The sequence below is a fragment of the Lagopus leucura genome, unplaced genomic scaffold (genome assembly GCF_019238085.1).
Source record: "Lagopus leucura isolate 7727_CA_CO unplaced genomic scaffold, USGS_WTPT01 Super-Scaffold_1, whole genome shotgun sequence".
Taxonomy (NCBI): Eukaryota; Metazoa; Chordata; class Aves; order Galliformes; family Phasianidae; genus Lagopus; species Lagopus leucura.
In genome coordinates, this window is record NW_024962250.1 from 8,883,976 (window position 1) to 8,905,186 (window position 21,211).

At 36.3% G+C, this 21,211-nt stretch overlaps 1 protein-coding gene across 1 annotated transcript in view; it reads left to right on the forward strand.

The window, feature by feature from the left end:
* The window catches only part of STARD9 (StAR related lipid transfer domain containing 9), a 98,103-nt gene that overhangs the window by 50,927 nt on the left and 25,965 nt on the right, over positions 1–21,211 (forward strand). The window contains exons 9-22 of the mRNA XM_042863489.1: positions 901–973; positions 1,871–1,938; positions 2,539–2,636; positions 2,828–3,028; positions 3,451–3,548; positions 4,018–4,095; positions 4,843–4,914; positions 5,567–5,746; positions 9,136–9,187; positions 10,042–10,179; positions 10,924–11,006; positions 12,028–12,131; positions 14,301–14,348; positions 20,678–20,865. Of these exons, the coding sequence (XP_042719423.1) occupies positions 901–973; positions 1,871–1,938; positions 2,539–2,636; positions 2,828–3,028; positions 3,451–3,548; positions 4,018–4,095; positions 4,843–4,914; positions 5,567–5,746; positions 9,136–9,187; positions 10,042–10,179; positions 10,924–11,006; positions 12,028–12,131; positions 14,301–14,348; positions 20,678–20,865 (1,481 nt within the window). The remainder of the gene's footprint in view (positions 1–900; positions 974–1,870; positions 1,939–2,538; positions 2,637–2,827; positions 3,029–3,450; positions 3,549–4,017; positions 4,096–4,842; positions 4,915–5,566; positions 5,747–9,135; positions 9,188–10,041; positions 10,180–10,923; positions 11,007–12,027; positions 12,132–14,300; positions 14,349–20,677; positions 20,866–21,211) is intronic.

Below are 21,211 nucleotides of genomic sequence, written 5' to 3' on the forward strand. Positions count from 1 at the left end.
CAGCTGCCACTCTGCTCCCTACCACAGAATTTTTGGGCAGTACTCTGGTAGCTGGGCTCATAACAAATGTATGGTCTCAAAGTCCTTGTCTCCAGTAATAAAATAACCCCATTGTCTATGATAAACTCAAAACTTGACATCTGATCATCAGTAATGTCTCTTTGTATTCAAGACAAACTACAAGAGTGACAAAGGAAAATACCTGTCACCTGGCTTCAGCCCTTGGCAAAAGTGTGCTTTCTTTGAATTCGTCACAACAAAACAATAGCAAAGAAAGGAGTATTTCCAAAAGTTTGTTACAGAGACCTCCTGCATCTGGTACCCACTAGCCAGAATCCGTGAGTCAGAAAGCTGGAAATGAGGGACTGGCCTGTCCATGTGGGAAAGGCAAGGAAGTGCTACTCGAGTGAATTAACAGCATTCATTTGATACTGGTAGGCTGGCTAATCTCAATGCCCTCCTCTAATAGCACGAAGCTACTTGCCACAGCCTTATAACAGAAGGAGTTCACGAAAGTGGTGTAGGAATGTTTTTGGACACTTTCTGAAGGGCCAAGAAATAAAAATGAGAACAACGTTATGAAAAAGATATTGGACTGGTACATTCTGTGCTGTCTGGGATGAGCTGTATGATGCTATCACTGTAGGACTGTTTTGGGATATTTCTTCAGATTTCTGTTGTGTACAATACCACCTTTAGCTTCACAGTTGGTTTAGATCCAGCTATGTCCTCTGCCAAGCTTTGTGTGATCAGATCAAAGAATGCAGCATGCTGCATTCTCAAACTTTCATGTTCTTTCTTCTGCATCATTTTTTTTCTCTATTTATTTGTACTTTCTCTGAATACAGGGAAATAAGCCTTTTGTAATAGAATGTGTTTTTGTTTTTTTTTTTTCTCTAGAATTACAGCAGCAACGCATATTCACAATGCCAGCAGCAGATCCCATGCAATCTTCACCATCCACTACACTCAGGTTAGATATAAATAATCCAACTTCCTCTTCACTCTAAAAAAGCACTGTTTGATGTGCTGTGCATTGTTTAGTTGCCACTGTTTTGTGATGCTTTTACTGATCGCTGTGGAAACTGTTACTTATTTCCTTTGGATCACACTGCAGATGTGTTACACTTCCTACACCAGCTGATACACTGTGCTGCGTGTTTGCTGAAGTGTTCTTGTTCTTTTATACAAGCTTGTAGTTAGCAGTGCTGCTGTAAACTTGCTGTAAAAAGAACAGTTTAAAGCTTTAACCAGTCCTTTGAAATGCAGTATTCCCTGTAAGATGCTGTAAAAATTGTTTTTTTATGTTTTCTTATGTCACACTCATTTAAGATCCATAATTGAAGTATATCATTAGTTTAACACCAACATTTTCTATCTGTCCAGCATTTCAGATGTGCTCATCTCTTTAGCACTTGGCATCCATTCCTCTCAAAGACAATGCACTCTTTCTCTGGAGGAATTATATCCTTTCCTGGCAGGGAGGTCTTTCATTGATCCAAAAGACCTTTTCTATCTCACATGTCTAACATCCTGTAATCACAGAACATTTGGGGATATTTTTCATTAGTTTCACAAAAGACCTTTGGAATACATCGGTGGAAAGTAACTGTGCAAGGTTTACAAGAAATGCTTTCACAGTTGCTAGGCAGTGAAGTTTTTTTTCAAGAGGAAATCCACATATGAGGGCAGTTCCTCTGTCAGCTGAAGAAGATATTAATGGTTTGAACACAGTTAGTGAGTCAAGGTCACAAAGAACAACAGCAAGAATCAGAAGTGTGAATTAATTTCAGATGAGAGAATGCACCTATTTTATTGTCATTAATGAGTTAGGAGGAATAATCTTCCTTATCTACGTTATCCTTTTCAGGCTATATTGGAGAACAATCTACCCACTGAAATTGCAAGCAAGATCAACTTAGTGGACCTTGCAGGCAGGTAATAGTACACCAAATGGCAAAATGATAATTTTATCTGGAAAGAATGATGACTGCCTTAAAAATATTAAAACGTCATTGAAATGACAGTAAGTCCGTGTACAGTAGCAAGGCACTAATAATCTGTCATCTATTCTTCTGGTCTGGACTCTGGACTTCATTGGAAAGGAATTGCCTGAGGAATACTCTGCTGTTGTAAACACTTAATGTTGAGTTCTGTTCAAGCTTTTATTCTTATTGACGGCATTTTTCAGTATCTATTAGTAGAATTATAAATCTAAGCTTGAAAAGAGGGCGAGGGGGAGGCGATGCAGAGAGGAATATATTCTTAATTGCTACCTAGCATGGGAGAACTGTCATATCTCACTGCTGTCTGGGTAGATTTTAGCAACAACTTACACTGCTGATTGTGCGGACTTTCTGAACCAGAGTGATATTTCATGGAAAGTGTTCAAAACATGTCTTTTTTTTTTTTAATTGCAGACCTGTCTATTTCTGTTTTCTTTTAAGGAAAATGCAAGATGCTTTATTATGGATAGTATGTTAATAACTAAATGCAATTATTTGGTTTGCATTGTCTTATCACACTTTTGTGTTTCAGTGAAAGAGCTGATCCCAGCTACTGCAAAGATCGAATTACAGAAGGTGCCAATATTAACAAGTCATTGGTTACACTTGGAATTGTCATCTCCACTTTAGGTAAGCACAGCTATTCTTTATATTCGATGGTAGTGATAAAAGTATAGCAGACAGCTATATATGTGTTATATCTTTACAATAAAATCTGAACAGAACATCTGTGGGACTTCATAAACTGTAATATTTAAGAAAATTAGCCGTGACAGAAGAAGATAAGCCATTTCCTGAGCACTTTTGCATTTCTCCTTCAGCACAAAATTCACAGATATTCAGCAGCTGCCAAAGTATAAACACCTTAACGAGTGAAGGGGAGAGCAGCCATGTGGATAACCCCTCCACAGGCAGTGTCAGTGGGAGCAGACGACCAGCATACATTCCATATCGTGACTCCATCCTCACCTGGCTTCTCAAGGACAGCCTGGGGGGCAACTCCAAGACCATTATGATTGCCAGTGAGTTTGATTTCTGTTAATTTTTACAATTCTGCACTGCATTACACCCCTAAAACACAACTCTGATGAGGTTAGTCAGCTGCATCACTTAGATTCTGACCTTGGAAAGATTTTTATAAATACTTTGTAGGATACATAAGGAAATAAAAAGTTGGATTTTTATTTGAATTGTGCATGAAGTAAAGAATGAGAGTCTCTTGAATATCACAGCTTTGATTAAATACTCATTTGTAAGTACAATCTCTTGCAGTCATTCTCTATGAGCTTGATGAATCCTTAAAGATATTATTGGATTTGTTTTCTAAAAAAGCAGAATTTAAAAACAAAAACGACGACAAAAAAAAAAAAAGCTTTTTAAAAAAGTGTTTGGTTAAGCTGATCACTTCTTTAAAATAAACCACTGTCTGCTTTCTGCTTGTTAGCTATTTCTCCTGCAAGCTCCAGCTACAATGAAACCATGAGTACCTTAAGATATGCTTCAAATGCCAAAAATATTATTAACAAGCCCAGAGTGAATGAGGTGAGGCCCTGAGTTCTGCTTTTCATTCTTGTTCAGTTTAGTTGTGTATGCCTTTAAGTTTTCTTCAGTATATCTATTCTCTGAATAAAATTCATACCTGTTTTTCTCATGCTAACTGGAGCTAAGTAGGTGACTGGTTATTACAGAAATCATTTATTTGATTCCCTGCAGCCTAAATTATTCCTTCCCTAAATAATTTAGAATATCACACCTACTATACATTCTTCATATCTATCCCTTCCATTTCCATCTTTATTTTCTTTGAATGACTATGACAATGCATGTTTACTCTGTCTTTATCCTTAATATTGGTGGAGTTACAAAGATGGGATCCACCAACCCCGAGCCTGTAGCAGAGCAATGTTGTTGTGAGTTTGCCTGTTTTCATCTCTTTCTGGCTCTGCATCACTTTCTTCAGCTGGAATTTTTTAAGAATGGTTTTCCTAGGATCTTTGTCTCAATGTTTCAGGATGCAAATGTAAAACTGATAAGAGAACTGCGAGAAGAAATTGATAGATTGAAAACTTTGCTGATGAGCTTTGAACTGGTACGTAGGAATGCTTCCCAACTGTAGTTTTAATGGTGCTTTCAATACCTTAGTTTCATCTAATCTCCATCGTTTTGTGATGATTACAAGACTAACAGCATTTTTGCCATTTCTCCTTTTTTTCTTGCATAATATTGATAATCCTGAAGTATAAGCAGCTGTTTGATTATTTGGAAGGATTTTCTTGTTGCCTTTCATGGAGCTGTCTGGCTTTGTTATCCAGAAATACTTTGAAATTGAAGCATTTTTTTCTGTAGGGACAAAACATGAAGGCAATGCAGAGTACTAATCACTGATGTAACTTCCTAGCAAGATTAATTACAATTCTCTTTGCCAGAAATGTTAACTAGTAAACCTCAACAGTAGTTTGGAGGCTTCAGTGTGTCTGTACATTCTGTCTCCTGAAAGAGGGTGTGAGTCTCTAGGTCATAACAATGCAGCTGGCTTCTTTGTGGTTTTGTCTTTGGAATAATAGTAGTATCTTGGCTTTCCATGTTGTAGGAAGCCTATTTTCCTGAAAGACACTGGAACCACAGGAATTCTGTACATAGAAATCCCTCTACTAATGCTCTTTCACCTGCACTCCCCTAGAATTTGCATGTAATATTTACAGAGGAGTAGGCATCATTGAATGTCTGTATATTTTGTCCTTCTTCCTGAATTCACCTTGAAATCTGGAAAGAACATACTTGCCAGTGGTGAATAAGGAAACCAACCCTTAGATCTCTGTGACTGTTGTTTGAACAGAGGAATTCCAGTCCTTGGAGTGATGACAGGGATGGAAATCTGACTGAACTGGTTCTTCAGAATGAGATGAAGGTGTGTATGAGTCACCTGTAACCTTCTCCCATTCCAGAGGGCTGGGAGGGATAACATTGCCATTGTTTTGAGGCAATTATGAAAATGTTTTTGCATTAATCTTTTCATGTTTGCTCTGAAAATGCAGAAAACAGTCATCCTTATTGTGTATGTTGCATGTTCTCTACCAATTAGTGGTAAAAGCCTCTTGTGTCCTTGATGGGATGATACTGTTCACTGTATATTACCAAGTCTGCACTATCTATTACTTATTTGAAAACCGTCTAAGTGTACCACAATAATTCATTATACAAATCTTTTGTCTTCCAAGATTAAGATTAAACTCCTCCAATTTAATTAAAGGAAATTATTGTGCAGTCATTATATTTCTACAGAGATTTCTTCACCAGAGATGCAGAGAGATTTTGAAGTCTCTGGTTGTAAGATTTGCTGAAGCTTGTCAGGACAGGCAAATTGAGTAGCTATCATGATCATATATCTTTCTGATATTTTGGGAATGACTTTCCAATGGATTAATCTACTTCAATAGGTGGCAGTAGTTCCTACCCAGGTTTTGTTGCCACAGAAGCATTCTTCAGTTAGAACGTATATGAATGAGAAAAATTCAACTACTTAGTAAATGAAATTATTTCCTCTCCTATTCTCCTCAAAGATCGAGCAACTGACCAAAGACTGGACAAGTAAGTGGATGGACAGGAAGGCAATCATGGAAGAATACAGTGTGGACATCAACAAAGAAAAAGTTGGAGTAACAATAGACTCCAATTTACCTCATCTAATGGCGATGGATGATGATATCCTCAGCACAGGAGTGGTGCTGTATCATCTCAGGGTGAGATATTGTTTGTTGTTTTGTTTTCCCTTTGAATTTAAAAACATGTTTTATTTGCAAAATGGAGTGTGGCTGAGGTGGCATTATAACAAAAGTTAGCAAAAAGTAGAGCCCACAGTCCACAAAAAGAACAAATACTCAGATAAAATGAAAACAGCACCAGAAAAGAACATACAAAAATGGAAATGGAGGAGAATTCATATATGGAATAGTAACTTTACCTTTCATGAATGCACACACAAATGACAATATGCATATAATAACGTGTGGTAAGTGAAGTACCCAAATTAGGCATTAACAGTTTGCCTGCAAAGCAAGAAGATAGGTGTGCATCTCTGTAAATGTAAATGATGGTGCCTAAAGTATACCAGAAGTGGTGATCCAGATTTTAGTAGATGCTTGTATATTCAAGACTGGAATATTTGTGTAACTGTAGTTCCAGTGCAAAAGTAAACTTTGACAGGATTAATTTGGCAATGACTGCTGTTTATAGCTGTTGCTGTTTTCATGAAATAGATTCCACATGTGTAGCTTGAATGCAAATTAATCATGATTCTGCTTATTTTCTGGGGTCAGGTGGAAATCCTGTCTTCATAGAATCTGCTTTTCTGTGTAGCTATTCTTTTAAGAGAATTTCTTTTACCAGTAATTTTTCATAACATCACATATGTATTCCTCTAGGTTGTGGCATAAGATGTGAGTGACTTGGTCAAATAGTTTCAGAGTTTTTCTTTTTAGACAGGGCTAAACATTAAGCTGGGCTTTAGTTTTTTGAAATTGTTTAAATGAACAGAAGTTATGAAAACACTGATGCTGGTTAACACTAAAATAAATGATGGAGAAACACATTCAGAGGCACACTTGTTAGCAAAAAATGCGTTAGATATTGTTGTCTTGTAAAATTGATCATGTTATGTATCTGTCTGGTAATAAAAATAACCGACCCGAAAGCTAGGTTCTGTGCTACTTGATATAGTTTCTGGACACCATGTTTTTTTCTTCTTAAAAAACAGCAACAAATATTTGAAACAGAAATCATACTACTCTCTATTATGTTGAAAAACAAACCTTATTATTGATTTTTCTCATGCCAGCACAAAGGAATTGTACCAGATTATGATGAAGGAACAAGTAATAACATCCAGTGCTGATCAACATGCTTAAGCTTTACTACTCCATCATTAACATTAAATGTTTATTCAAAGTAACTGCTATCCCTTAGAAGTTTTTCCATGATGTGCAGTTTAGAAGCAGTAGATATTTTCACATAGTAATTTTAACAACATCTGAAGTAATTTAAAGGTATTAATTTTGATAAATAAGCCTAGTTTGAAAGGTCATCTTCTGAGATCATTAGGCAGAGTCTCTGTCAGACTAACATCTTTGTTCCCTCTTTCTTTGCTTCTAGATGGGGCCTTTTCTTTTCTTTGTGCTTTGCATCTTTTAGACTGGTGTCTATTACCTTCATCTGAACAGCAAGAAGGTAAAACACTAGTGGGTTCCTCACATATAAGGACTTCAATGTATAACAGAGCTTTACTTTTTGCTTGTGAGAAATCATGGCATCAGTCTTCATATCATGTGTAACAGACATTGTGTTACTCTTCTATTTTTTTGTTATTCTAGTGTTAACTGCACTAATCCACTGTACTGAGCTTAATGAACCTTTCTTTCTTAGGTTCCGTTCCTTTTTTCTGGCTTTCATTAACAAAAACACCGATTTTTTTTCTGTAGATTGAATTATCTTAAAAATATGGGATTCGTTTTCATTGTTTTGGAAGATTTTTCACAAACTTTTGAAGATGAAGTACTCCCAAAACTGAAGGAAGTAAACTCCCTCATTATGCTTCTCTAATTTGCAGTGGGAATTCTATCCTTAGTCAGGAAACACCGTCAGAAGAGAAAAACAACATAAAATTACTTACTGATATGAAGATGTACTTTTGTATGTTGAGGTGAAGTTATGCAATCATTTATTCTGAATGATATGCCTTTTGATTTATTTATTTATTTAGGTAGACTAATTGATATTAAATTAGGAAAGAGTATCAATATTTAAATTATTAGCTCAGTAGCATTAGAAGAAACTTGAAATAGGTCTTGTTCGTGGCTAATTGGTCTGCTTTTGTCTTCAACTTCAGTTAGTTGACTTGCATGCTGTATGCATCCTTGCTCTCAGCTGCAGTTTTCAGTTGTACCTAAACTCATCTAAATTCACTCCACTGGTTGGGATGCATTTGACTGTTGTGAATTTCACAAGCCAATACAGCCATAGTACAATTTGCCGAATTAAACTGTATTACAAGAAAGTTATTTTAGAATATTGTAAAAAAGATTCATCTGGTAAGATAATAACTATCTCCTTGCTTAGTCAATATTGATGAAACGTGATTTGGGAGTTAATTTACTCTCTTTGCAGAAATCATGTGGTGCTAGCTCACTTGCTTTTGTGAGGTAAATCAGAAGCCAAATGGATGATAAGGTTTTCTACAGGTGGCTATTTGGTGGTTGAGACTGCTGAATGTTAAGCTGACACTCCCTCCAAACCATGGAAACTGGTCATAATCTAGCCATCTGCCTCTCCAGCAAGGATGGAGGTCTCAGCATGGTTTGTTGCAGAGGGATTTGTTCGTTCAGTTCCTCACTGTTCAAAGATCCAAGCTATGTGAGGAACTGAAAGGTATTTGTGCTCTTTACCTCAAATACAAGAAATCAGTATGATTTATTTATAGTTACCTGTAACTGTATCATCTTACAGTAATGCACAACTTCCCTTTTCCAGTTTTGAGGCTTCCAGTTCTTACTTCTTGTTTCAGCTTTAATCTAGGCTATAATGTGGTTTGGAAGAAGTTCTCCAGTAGTGGATTCTTTGATGAATTCATAGTCTCTGACATACAGTTCCTTTATAAAACTTAAATTCAGTTACTTTTTTTTTTTTTAATTGTGAAATCTAAAAAAAAAAAAACTGGTTAACTGAATAATCATATTGTGACTTCTTTCTTCGTATGTGAGTAATTCTAATAAAATAATCTCATTTCTGTAAAAAAAAAAAAAAAAAAAAAAACAGCTCACTGTAGAAGTTCAGAGCATCAGAGCATGTGTTTTGTGTTCAAAATATTTGTCTTCAGCATGTTTCAAAAATTATGTACTGAGGGTTACTCCATCTACTGGAGTCATAAAAGAAGCTGACATAGCTGCAGGATAAGAAGTAGTTGCATCTCTATAGCAGACCAAGTATTATGTGTAAAGTTTGCTCCAGAACTGAGAGGGTTTTTTTGTTGTTTTTTTTTCAAATACTTGCTAAGACTCTGTACCAGAGCTTTTAATCCTTGTATAGAATTCATCCTTGATAACTGACTTATTATATTAGTTGTTGTTTTTTATTTTAGGAAGGAACAACCAAAATTGGAAGGAGTGATTCAGACCATGATCAAGACATTGGTAAGAGAATCATATTACAGATTATTTTATTGTATGTTCATGTTGAAACAAGAGGCTTACATTTGTCCTTGTAATATCTAGCTTATGTTTCCATTTGTTAGTTCTGCTTTTAGAAGAAGGTAAGCAGAAAAGAATAATTATGTAAGTTGGCTAAGATCTTTCAGGGTTTTTGTTGTTGTTATTTTTTGTTTTTTTGTTACTGTCTGAAAAATCAAAAAGTCAATGGAAGTGACTGAGGTCTCTTTAGCAGTTTCTTCATGCATGTTAAAGTCTATGTTAGAGTTTAGAAATATCTCTGTCCAACATCCAAATCTTGATATATCCTCTCTTAAACTAGCAGCACAGGTGATTGTGATACTCTGTCCTAGGAGAGTTGAAACACATTTTGAGTATTTTTATATCCTTATTTTCCTTATTTTTCACAGTAAGAATCTCAAGATAATAATGATTCAGATCAAAACTTCATACTGAAATAGGGCACTTTCTGGAACTATAACTTTCTTTGTTTCAAAATTTTGTTCTAATGGATTAGTAAGATTGTAACCAATAAATGCTATAATAGCATTAAGAGGAATTTGCACACCGGCTTACAAATCAGAAAGCAGCTTATGGTTTTCCAGAACAGGAAATATTTTGAAGGATAATTCCGTTTTCAGTTGAGCTTTTTTTATGATTTGGTATTGAGCTAACAATCAACAATGACAATTGGCTGTCCTTTTTCTGTAAGTGAGACAGTTCTTTGAGGTATGAAGTATGCAGTCATAGGGTAAAACCATGTGGCACTTCAATCTTGAGGAAAATACAGGATACCTGACCCCTTGAACAGGTGAAATAAAATCAGGTATGCATTCTAGTTTTGAAGGGGCGGTGGATCGAAAAAGACCACTGTATGATAGACAACAACTGTGGGATCGTGACATTACGACCACTTCAGGGAGCATACTGCACTGTGAATGGATGTGAAGTCACTGGATCATGCCGTCTGTCACAAGGTAAGGCTTGTTTTCTGTGAGTCGTGCATTATAAACAACCTATCTCAGGAGTTTAGAGACAAGCATTTACCTAGCTCATGCAGACCTAAGAAATACATCTTTCAATCTACTGCTGTCTATCACTGCAAGGCTTGATGGCTAAAGCTTCCAGACTGGAGCAATTAAATGAACTACCTACAGGAAGTAGAATAAAGACATTAGTGACAATATTAAGACAACTTTTGGCAGCAGTAGTTTGTAGCCTTCTGAGAAGAAAAAGCCTGTAGTCAGAGTCAGTGTTGTGGAAAATAGGCTTCAAGCCAGCAGACCACTGATGATTAGATAATATGGTTGAAATGATCTTCAGTTTATTCATGGTGTGTTTGGGTAAAGAATACTAGCCATTGAGTCATAGGCTACGATGAATAAGCTTAGATGACATGTATTGGGCTATCATGTTTTAGGGTTGTGTTTAAAAAAATAAAAAATAAAAAATCCAGTTACTGGGAACTTGGATTGTATAAAAACAACTTTCTGATAATGCATTTCTTTGTTTTTTGGTATGAAGTCATGCTGGTATTTAGTATGGCAATGGGGAACTTAATGCTACACTGGAAAATATATATATATATATTTTTTTTTAACAAAATATTTTACAGTACTTTAAATAGGCAGTAGTCTTTACACACAGTCTAAAAATCTGAATATTCAGGGTACCATTTGTTATATTATGTCTGTAGGTTTCTAATTCATTTTTGTTTACAGGGGCCCTTGTTGTCCTCGGCAGGTCTCATAAATTTAGATTCAATCACCCTGCAGAAGCTGCTGCCTTAAGGCAAAGAAGATCAGTAAGTTCTAAGGATCTGCATTTTTCTTTTCTGATTCTCCACTGATTTCCTGATTCTTATTGATTTTCCTTTTTATTTTCTGTCTAAAAAGGGTGCCCAAGAAAGGTAATATTTCTTAACATCATCAAGTTTGCTGACTTCATTTCCTGCACCTAATGGGCTATGGTGACATAAACTTTGTTGGAGGACACTATTTCTTCATTCAGATGCACTTATCAAATGAAGATGCAGATCCCTTGAATAATTTAGCGTTTCCTATTTCTAGTCATAACTACAGTGGGATTGAATCCTAAGGGCAGAAGATTGCTGTAAAGAGGCCAATTTAGAGTCTTTCCATTTTTGATAATTTTCTGAATTACTCCCTATATGCTGACTTTTCACCACCCTTAATCAGATGTACTAACAGAAATGGAAAATTTTCAGGATTAAGTGCTTGAGTGTTGTTAGGCCAGAAGGCTTTTAATTGTTACATACTCTGGAAATAGGTAAAGTATTTATTGGTACAGTAATCACAAGAACTAACTGCTGCAGGATACTGTTTGCTCAGCTATTTAAATATCTCCCTCTCCCCCTAAAGAAAGAAAAAGTAGATTTTCTGATTTAAGACATAATCATATAAATGATACTGGCAATAAACTTCCTTTTAAAACAGTATTTTACATACTGACATTTTGTACTCACTGCTGTCCTTTTGTACTTCCTTCTGTGGTTGAGATAAAGGGCTTAACTTCAATTTGCCTTCGTCCTTTATTTCTTGATTAATACAAGATGCACTACATTAAAGTAGAATTGCAAGAATGGGTGTCCTCAGTAACCAATTCTTAACAGCTTTACAGATTACTGAAGACTAAGCAGAACTGTAAGTGTGATTGTAAGCTCACTTGGGAGATATTATTATGCATATCCTGCATATTATACATCATGTGGCATGCAGCACTTTGCAGCAACAGTATGACTGATGTGTTGCAACTTCCTGGATTGCTGTGATATTTTTTTTTCCTCTCTATTCTTACATGCTTAGATTAATGATGTCCCGCCTATTTTGAGCTGTGGAGCTTTGGACTGGCTCAACTTAGATGGAAGTCACACTCATTCTCCTCATTATATCCTTTCTTCTCTTCAAAAGTAAGTTTAAAAATATAAAACAAAGCTATTTCTCCCTTAATACAACCTCAGAAGCAAGGACTTTGTTCAGGTACAACTGAGTTGTATATAGAGTAAGTCCATTCATGTTTTCAGCTGGTCAGAACCAAATAAAACTGTCCAGGAAAATGCATTAGCTGAATTACTAATTTAAAAATGTTAGGATGTTCAATCAGTAAATTTCAAGAATTATTCATTGATACACAGTGAATGTTAATGTGCAATCAAGAAAATGCTTTGATTGAGACTGTCAGGCTGTCTTAATTCAGTTCACTTGCACATGTGTATTATGGTTTTTTTGTTTACAAGCTAATGTATAATTTTTGCAATGTTATTCAGTGCACAAAAGGACTTCATCAAAATGAATCAGGATTTATGCAGTGTGATTATCAATTCACTTTTCCTGCTAATTTGTTCTGAAAATAAGGTTTGTTTCATTATAAATTCCCTGTAGCTCAAGTAATATCAATCCCTTCATCTCAGAGGGCAATTGAAAAGTTCTTGGGTTTTTTTAAAATGAGCTGTAAATAAGGCATAGGCTGCTTCCAAAGTGCTGAAGAGCTGCTCATATCCACAACATCTAGTGTTTGCATTTCTTGAGAGAGGCTTTCTGAAAGAAAAGTATTGGTGTGATAAAGACAGTGGTTAATTTATTCAGGTATATCAGGGAAATGAATTAAGATACCTCCTGTGTTTTGGTGTGTAATACTGTAAGAGTATAGGAGAACTAAATGTAATTGGGTTCTTTTTTCTTTTTTAATTTCTCTCAGCCTGGCACATTCAATTGACCTGCCAAAGGCAAGAAACAGCCATCTTCTCGTTCATATCTGTTGATAGTTATGCTTCTTGCTAGTGTGTTTTTGTGTGGTTACATACTGGGAATCTTATCTTTTTCTGGGGAAGTATCTCATCTTGTTTTTATGAGCATAAAATGTTTTCCCTGTTTTGAACATCTCTTCATCCTTCTATTCAAGTGGCTTGCTTTCCACCTTGGGTAGTGTGTTTATATGTGCTCTCTTTAACTTACCTAATCTCTGCACTTATTTTTTTAATTTGCTGCAGTGGTATTTTCTGTACAAAATGGTATTTGATATTTATTTCTTTATTTAGCTAAATTAAAAAAAAAAAACATGTAAGAATAATAGCTTTTCTAATGATCTCAGAAGTAGATACCATGTCAATCATTGCATGGGTTTAAACATCAGCAGTGGAGCATTTGTTATAGAACTAGCTCCTAGGTACACATACAGAAATCTGGAAGTCTTGCAAACAGCTTAGCAAAGCATTGCACTTATTTTGCCCTTTTTAACCTGACAAAAATAAAGAACAGTTCTGATTGTTTTTTTTTCAGACTGTGTTCAAGTAACAGGTTCTTTTGTGTTGATCAGATTTTCAACTGTTTGGACAGGGCTATGCATATTACATACTATAACTTTGCATGAGACTTATCCCAAGTGTTTCAAATGATTTCTTTACTAGAAATATTACTGTGTTGCCTTCATTAATGTCGATCTATTAGAGAATTAAGCTGTACACTATGTCTGAATTAATTTTCTTTCACTTGATGTAATCCAATGATATTTTTTTTTGCCTTGAGTAATTATTTTGGCAAAGGCAAGCTGAACTGATGCACTTGGTCTTCCCTTAAAATAACCAGCAAGCCCCTCTCAGTTTGAACAAGCAGTTGTGCTCATGGAAGGAGTTATGATTAAGATATACAGCCTAGAATCTGTAATATGAAAATAAAGTGAGATAAAAAATCATTTAAAATGTCTAGCCTTTCCAAAGTCAGTGTCAGGTACTAAAAATGGGAGGTTCTTTATGAACACTAATATAGCACTCAATGAAGTACACAGTGTGCTTATTTACTGAAGCGGTAAAAAAAAAAAATCCACCTAGCCCAGTGTCTTGTCTCAGTCAGGAAGGTACTTAGAGGAATTATAAAAGAATGGGGTAAGCTATAAGTATATTTCACAGAAACACACACACTCTTAGTAGTTCATATATGCTTTCCCAGCTGCTACCAGTCTGCATCTTAGAACATTCTTTTACTCAAAATTATAACATCATCTCTGCGTTTAAAAGTATTCAGTGAAGTTTTCTTGCCTTCTCTTTGTACATCTTTGTAATTTCCTACTTTTATATTTACAGTAAAAAATGTACAAACTGTAAAGAAAAAAAGTGTTCTCCAGAAATAAGGTAAGATACGTCTAAATCATGCTGAATATTTTGGTCTCTCTAGCTTTGCCTTTTTCTTATTCTACGCTGATTTCCTGCAGAAGAAGCAAGTAGGCTCTAAGCTTTAATTTGACTTTATCACATTGAAACAAGAATCTCTACTTGCAGCTGAATTATAAGCATGTAGCCCGTATTTTAAAACCACAACTGCAGTGGGATTTACAATAAATTTGATGTCAGTAGTAGGTCCTGTAAATACTCGTTAGTATATCAGAATTTCTTTAGACTAATTGAGTTCTCTGCTTGTGAGAAGAAAATGGCTTATGGAAGAGTCCAAACAAAAGACCTAGCATAGAACATGGTCAATTCATACAAAGCAGGATGACAATTATGCACAGAAATCTTTCTGAAATTGTTGAGCTTCTGTGCATTTAGAAATCTTTCATCAGCAACTGATGGTATTTTGGTTTCCTCTGGAGTTTTATTTCAGAACATATGGACATACATTTTATTATAATCATTACTTAAAATCTCCTGTGCTGCCAGTAATATTACAATGTTTTGCTCACCTGCTTTCGTTGGATTGAATCACCAGTTCAAGCTCTAAATGTATATTAAAATATTTTCAAAAACAATAGAGAACAAATTTTTACTGTTAAGCCAAAGTATTTAAACTTTAAGCATGAAATTTTCCTTGAAAAATGATAGGGTTTGTTGCACTTGTTACTTTTCTGCTTGCTCGTATACCCCTGCGCTTCACATTTTTGATGCTCACTGTCAGCAAGCAAACACATGGAAAGTTTGTGGCTGACAACAATGATTGTATGACAGCATCACCACATACCAGTAGACAATGAAGTTGGAAAATGTCTTCTGAAAATGCAAGACAAAAACAAAACATAAGAATGTGGAAAAGGAAAGGACAGTAAAGAGTATCTCTAAATAAAGCATTTGATACTGGAGAACACAACAGAATTTTCATGCTACTGTGGTACACTTAAAATGTCCTCTTGTTACTTGTAAAAATAATGTCAGTGTTCTTACCAACACTAGAGAATTCCCAAGTGCCCTACAAATACAAGTTAAAGAAGTCTTTTGCAACCCTTACTCAAATATTTCACAAAGAAATTCACTGTCAATTACAGCAGCTCCACAAGTTGCAGCAAAATAGTGGTTTAGCAGGGGAACTGGTTCTATATATGACAGAAATCACAAAGGGAAAATCTGCGATAGAATGTGGTTACAGCTGAACTGGAATTTAGCAATGCAGCAGTGACCTTTATTAAAGTGTGTCTGTGTCTTGTGCCTGTGACTTCTTGCCAAAGATAGCATAGAAGCATATTTAAAAGACTGCTTTACCTAAGTCATTACCTTTCTGTTGCTTTGGGGGGATTAAGTGAAGCAAAAAGAAGTTTCTTTGAGAGAGCTAAAAAATGAAACAAAACAAACCTGCAAGCAAACCTGCTAATTGAAAATCTGAGTGATATTTTATCTGGTGGTAAATTTCCTTAACAGGGATTCCTTTGTGCATATTTCTAAATGTCCCTTATTTCCTAAGATTCTGACTGCTGGCAGTTGTTACTGATTTCTCATTTCCATCTCCTGCCCCTCACCCCCCAACTTTTGCTTTGAATTGTGTGAGCAGCATTGCTTCAGAGCTCCTTCATCATTCTTCCCTTTGCTTTAGGGAGGAGGAGAGAGAGGTCTGAGCCACAGTGATAGGCAGAAGCAAATGCACACAGTCTTTGCCAGTCCTATGCTGCGTGCTGCTTGCCGCTGTGTGATGCTGAGGCCCTGCGGGAAGGGCCCTGGGTTGGACACGTGTAGAGGGAGGAGGAGAGGACAGAGCAAGGGGGGAATGTATATCAGAGGATGGGCTGTAACCCTGACTTGTGATTGCTCTCAGTGCTGGGATTTGCAAATGTGCAAAATGCCTTGCCAACATCTTTTTTGTCTGCTTTATTATTAACTCTTCTTTCCCTGGAAAAAATCATTAGTAAAAGAAAAAGACTTGAACATCAGGCAGACAGAGAAGGATGGGTGTGCTAACCTGATTGATGACCTGACTGATCTCTTTAGAAAAATGGCAAATCTCAGCTTTTAGCAAGTATTCCTCGCTTTTTCTTTTCTTTTTCTTTTCTTTTTTTATCCACTTGAGTTTCTCTAGCTGAGCCTTAAGATTTTGTTGCAGAAAGCCTTCTGCCTCAGCACAGAGCTATCGCTGCCATAGTTACTGAAAGCTGCATTATGCTGTAGGAGCCGCCAGCCTCTGCAACAGCAGTGGAAGTGTTTGGGGAAGAGGGGAGGAGAATTGCAGAATAGGATCCCGGAGAGCTGATGACAAAACAGGCTGGAAAAAATGTGGATTTACAGATGGTTCATTTAGCATGCGTCATGCAAACTTTGTGGAGAGAAAAATGAGACGGAAAAGCAATCCGGCAATATGGGTATAATATGAAGATTTTCTTAGTAATTTGTTATCCTTATTTTAAGATTGTTCTCTTTCTGTTGTAATTTTAATTCCTGTTTTTAAAGGCTTACTTGGAGGGAGGGGTAACTGTTGACACTTCTTGATGCATTTGGTATATCTAGAAATCTGCATGCTTTTGTGAAATATTATGCAGTGTTGCATTTATTTTTAATGCTGAATACCAAGTTCTGTGAAATAAGGATTTTGTTACCTTTGTCTTGATATCAGCAAAAATGAAACTGTTTGTCTTATGTTTATCCTGGGGTTATATAGCTAGAGCTAACCTGGGGAAAGGTTGCTGTGGGAAGGAAGGAATACAAGCAGTAGCAGAAATGTATCTGTGCTTGATTCCTGTTTCATAGGATTCCTGTATTTTAAGTCTACACTTAATGCATATATTACATATATTATATATTGTATTTATATAGTTATATAGTATATATTAGTTAAGATATTTTAAAGAAATGACTGATTTTTGCCTATTTCAGAATATTATATTCTTATGTTAATTTGATTGATATTTGTCTTTATTTTAGCCACTCAAATACCTGTTACAGAAGCTCTTTTTAAAATTGTGCACTGGGTGATTTAGCCCCTAAGTGGGCGTGAATCTGTTGTTTTCTTTTGGGGCTACTGTCATCTCATTTTTGAGTTTAATTTATGGTATGATTTCTATAAACTATCAAGGACGTGTTGACATGACATAGTGTATTCAGCAGCAGAAAGGGAGCATTCTCAATTCATGGTTTTGGTATCAGCAGTTCCTGAGATAGATCTGTATCTCGAGTCCAAACCAGCCAGTCATTTTGCTCTTGTGGTCAGTATCTGACAAGCAGAAGAAAAGCATTCCCTGTTCTGCCATAGTACCTGTGTTATGTAAGTGGCTGTGCATGAATTTTCATAATCTTTTTCTCTCGCTTGAGAAAGCTATTTTTAAAAAGCAACTTTGTAAAAAGCTTTGATGTTCAATCTCCTGTATTCGGAGCTGTCCTTACTACCCTGACTGGCTTTTGTTTTGTACTGTTAAAAAATTAGGGGATAGAAGATGAGGCAAAAAGGAACTGAAATAGCAGCAGAACTGCAGTGTATGTATGTACCCTCAGCAGTGGTGAGGCAGTCAACCTGCCTTTTGTTACAGAAACTTTCACCATAGAGAACTGTATCCATCAGCTACCTCACCAAAACAAGGCAGCAATAGTACCGTGATGGTTGCTGTGATGTTTCTTTTCCAAGATTTAAAGCAAATTATGGTTATGCCTGTGTACTCTTTGCCCTTATGGGGTGTAATGATAGTGTGGAGCAGTAAGCAATAACGTTCGTTTGGCCTGCATTGTGTTCTGCCTTCATGTGCAAACACATGTGCTTATTGGAAAAGATTTTACAGTTTCATGTTAGATCAGCAAAAAGCTATTAAATCTGCATGAGGGAATATGCTAGTGCTGCTGAGAACAGTAAACACCGCATTTCTGTGTCCATTGTTTGCACTGCTTATTCTCCAGTTCATTATAATATATGGCTGGGAGTTGGGAGTTGGTTTCAGCATTGTTGGAAAGTATGAGCCTGTTACCCTCTCCCAGATGTAAACAGATGTTACTTAACTACCTCTGCGAGCATTTTTTGAGATCTTAGAACATAACACATTTTTCTAAAAGAAATTGTATCTAGTTTTAGTAAGTAGATGCAGAACAGGAATTCTTTGTCTACTCTTCTGCTAACAAACTCTGCTTTTCAGCATTATTGGCCATGACTTATTCTATTTCCTCAGTCTTATATAGAATACTGTTGATAATGTTGAACAAATAGAGTTAATCTCTTCTAATATTGAGCTTTCTGATGTTTGATGTGGTTTATGGATCCTCCTCGCTTCTCTTGGATGAACGTACTTTGTTTCTTTTGCACGTGTCTCAAACTAAGTGACTTTTACAAGGTCGTGCACATGCAGTCTCAGATTTTCCAGATGTGTTACCATTACAGATATCAGATCATCAGATCCACCATAAGTAGAATTAGACCTTTTGCAGAGACTTTACGTTTACAATTGCTGTTAACATTTATTACTTTAATGCATTTGCAAGAGGAGGCTTCAGCTGACATAAAAGCTCTCTTGAACTAAGAAGTGCATAAGTAGTCCTTGCCCTGAAGGCCTTGCAGTGTAAGTGCATGAAAGCACAGAGGTGATATAACTGCTCCAAAATCATTGTGATTGTCTATGTCAGAGCAGTAGCAGCATAATAACCTCCACGTTATGTTGCTGCTCCATTACATTTCTCTGGAAAATACACAACGTAACCTGGAAGCCTAATTTGTGGAAAGCTTCCTTCAGAGTTACAATAAAAACCATGGGAGCTCTTCTGAAATGAAACCCTTTGGATTTTGTTTCATACTCAAAAACTGATTCTTCCTTAGTTAACCAGCCTACCTTTAACCTCTGTGTTTGTTTCCCCGTAGCTGATGTCACTACAAACAACTGAAAAGCTTGGGTACGAAATGGCCATAGGAGACCCTTCAGTGCAGCAGTGAAGTGTCTATTTAAACCTACTTCAAGTGAATAAGAAACCAGGCAATCCAGTCCTATTTCCTGGAATTCAAACACCATTTATTAAATAGAAATAAGTATACATCACAGATTGTTGAAATCTTAGCAGTCAAGCCAAATACAAATGGGTCTTGGAGATCCCTATTGTAATTTGTTTCTGTAAGTCTCAAATAGACTCAAAAAAGTTAGAAAATGGAAGGGACAAAACTTTTACTCAGATTGCTTGCACCATGTAAGGTAACAGAACAGAACATGCTCCTCTTCTGTTATTCTCATCAGAATTACAGTTACATAAACATAAAAAACAAACTGAATTCTGTTTTTCTCAGGTGAATGAAAGAGGGTCAATAATATTTTCAATTACTGAGAATCTTAACTCATTTATATAGTCAGGTTTTCCTGCTGCTTCCTAGGAAAGTGAAAATGAATGTTCAATCTAGAGGGACTCCATCAGATGTGAGGATGTTAGCTGCTTAATTGCTACATCTGCTTTGTCTGCTAATCTGGTACATAAAGTTGTTGCTATAGAAATAGCTGCTTCAAACACATGCCTGTGGTTGTAGATAGAGATTACAAATAAATCCTGATGTAGCAAAGGTCAGAGGCTCGTTGGCCTTGGATTGATAATGATTTTACAAACAACATGACATTTGGTGCACAGTCAGGAAACAGGCCACTTGGAGGGACTGCATGGAGTTGTTTACAGGATAGTAACTTTTCTGATCGCCGTTCTACTCCAGATATAGACAGAGCAACCTGCAGTAGTTGCAAACGAGAGAGAGTTGGGTGACTGAATTCTTTCCTTGGTGCTGCTGGAGACCTTTGATGTAATCTCAGCAATTCCCATATTTCTTTCCAGATTTAAGATTTTTTATCTTTAAGGAAAAAAAAAACCAAAACCTTTTCATTTCTATTTCTGTTTATTTTTTTTTTAAGTCCTTGGGTGAAAAACATCCTATATATGATCATTAACTTATAAAACATAAACACCACTTTCCCATCCCCCGCTTCCCCTTTGGAAGCAAAATGACAAGTGACGTGTTTTTTAAATTATTTCTGTTGTTTTCTTTCTGGTGATGGGATTTTCAGTTTCACTATAGCAATTTTCATGGTGAAAGCTGACATTTCTGACAGTTCCAGGACTGTGGCCTGCTGTGATGTGCATATACTCTCTACCATCACGAGTTCTTTGTGTAATGCACCCTTAATGAACAAAGCAATATCCAGAACATTGTCTTTCTTTAGTAAGTTTTCTTTCTTTAGTAAGTAAGATGACGTGTTGCATTTACAAATGCTTGGTATTTTTTTCTTGTTTAAATTAATTGCCAACATTTTGAACTGCAGAGACATAGATGCTGTGCATGAAGAGTACAAGAAGAAACTGAAAGAGCAGGAAGCTTTCCACAGAAAACAAATCCAACAGCAGCAGCTCTATGTTGAGAATTTAAAGCAGCAGATCCTCAAAGGACAGGTCAAAGCAGAGAGAGAACTGGAAAATGACCAAGCCCTCATCAACCAGCAGATCCTAGAAAGTAAGTACCTGCCCCTCTCTCAGTTTTCTTCTGTAATTGCATTCTTTCATCCTCTTTGTGTTTTTGTCCTAGTTAGGCTTTGTATTGTGGTGGAAGTTTTTGTTGTTGTTGTAATTTTGTTGTTGTTGTTACTATTGTTTTTTACAGCAGAGTACTAATTTTCTCTTATGATTATCTCTCCTTTGAGAACTCCTTTGAGAATTATCAAGCGCTGATTAACTTTGCAGAGCACCAGCAGCACTGTTTAATTAGTTCTGCAGGTCTTGACTGGGATAGGCTCACTGCTCCTCCTGTGGCACCAAGCCTCTCATCTCTCCAGTTGCTCCCCATCCTGCTTCTCTAGTTT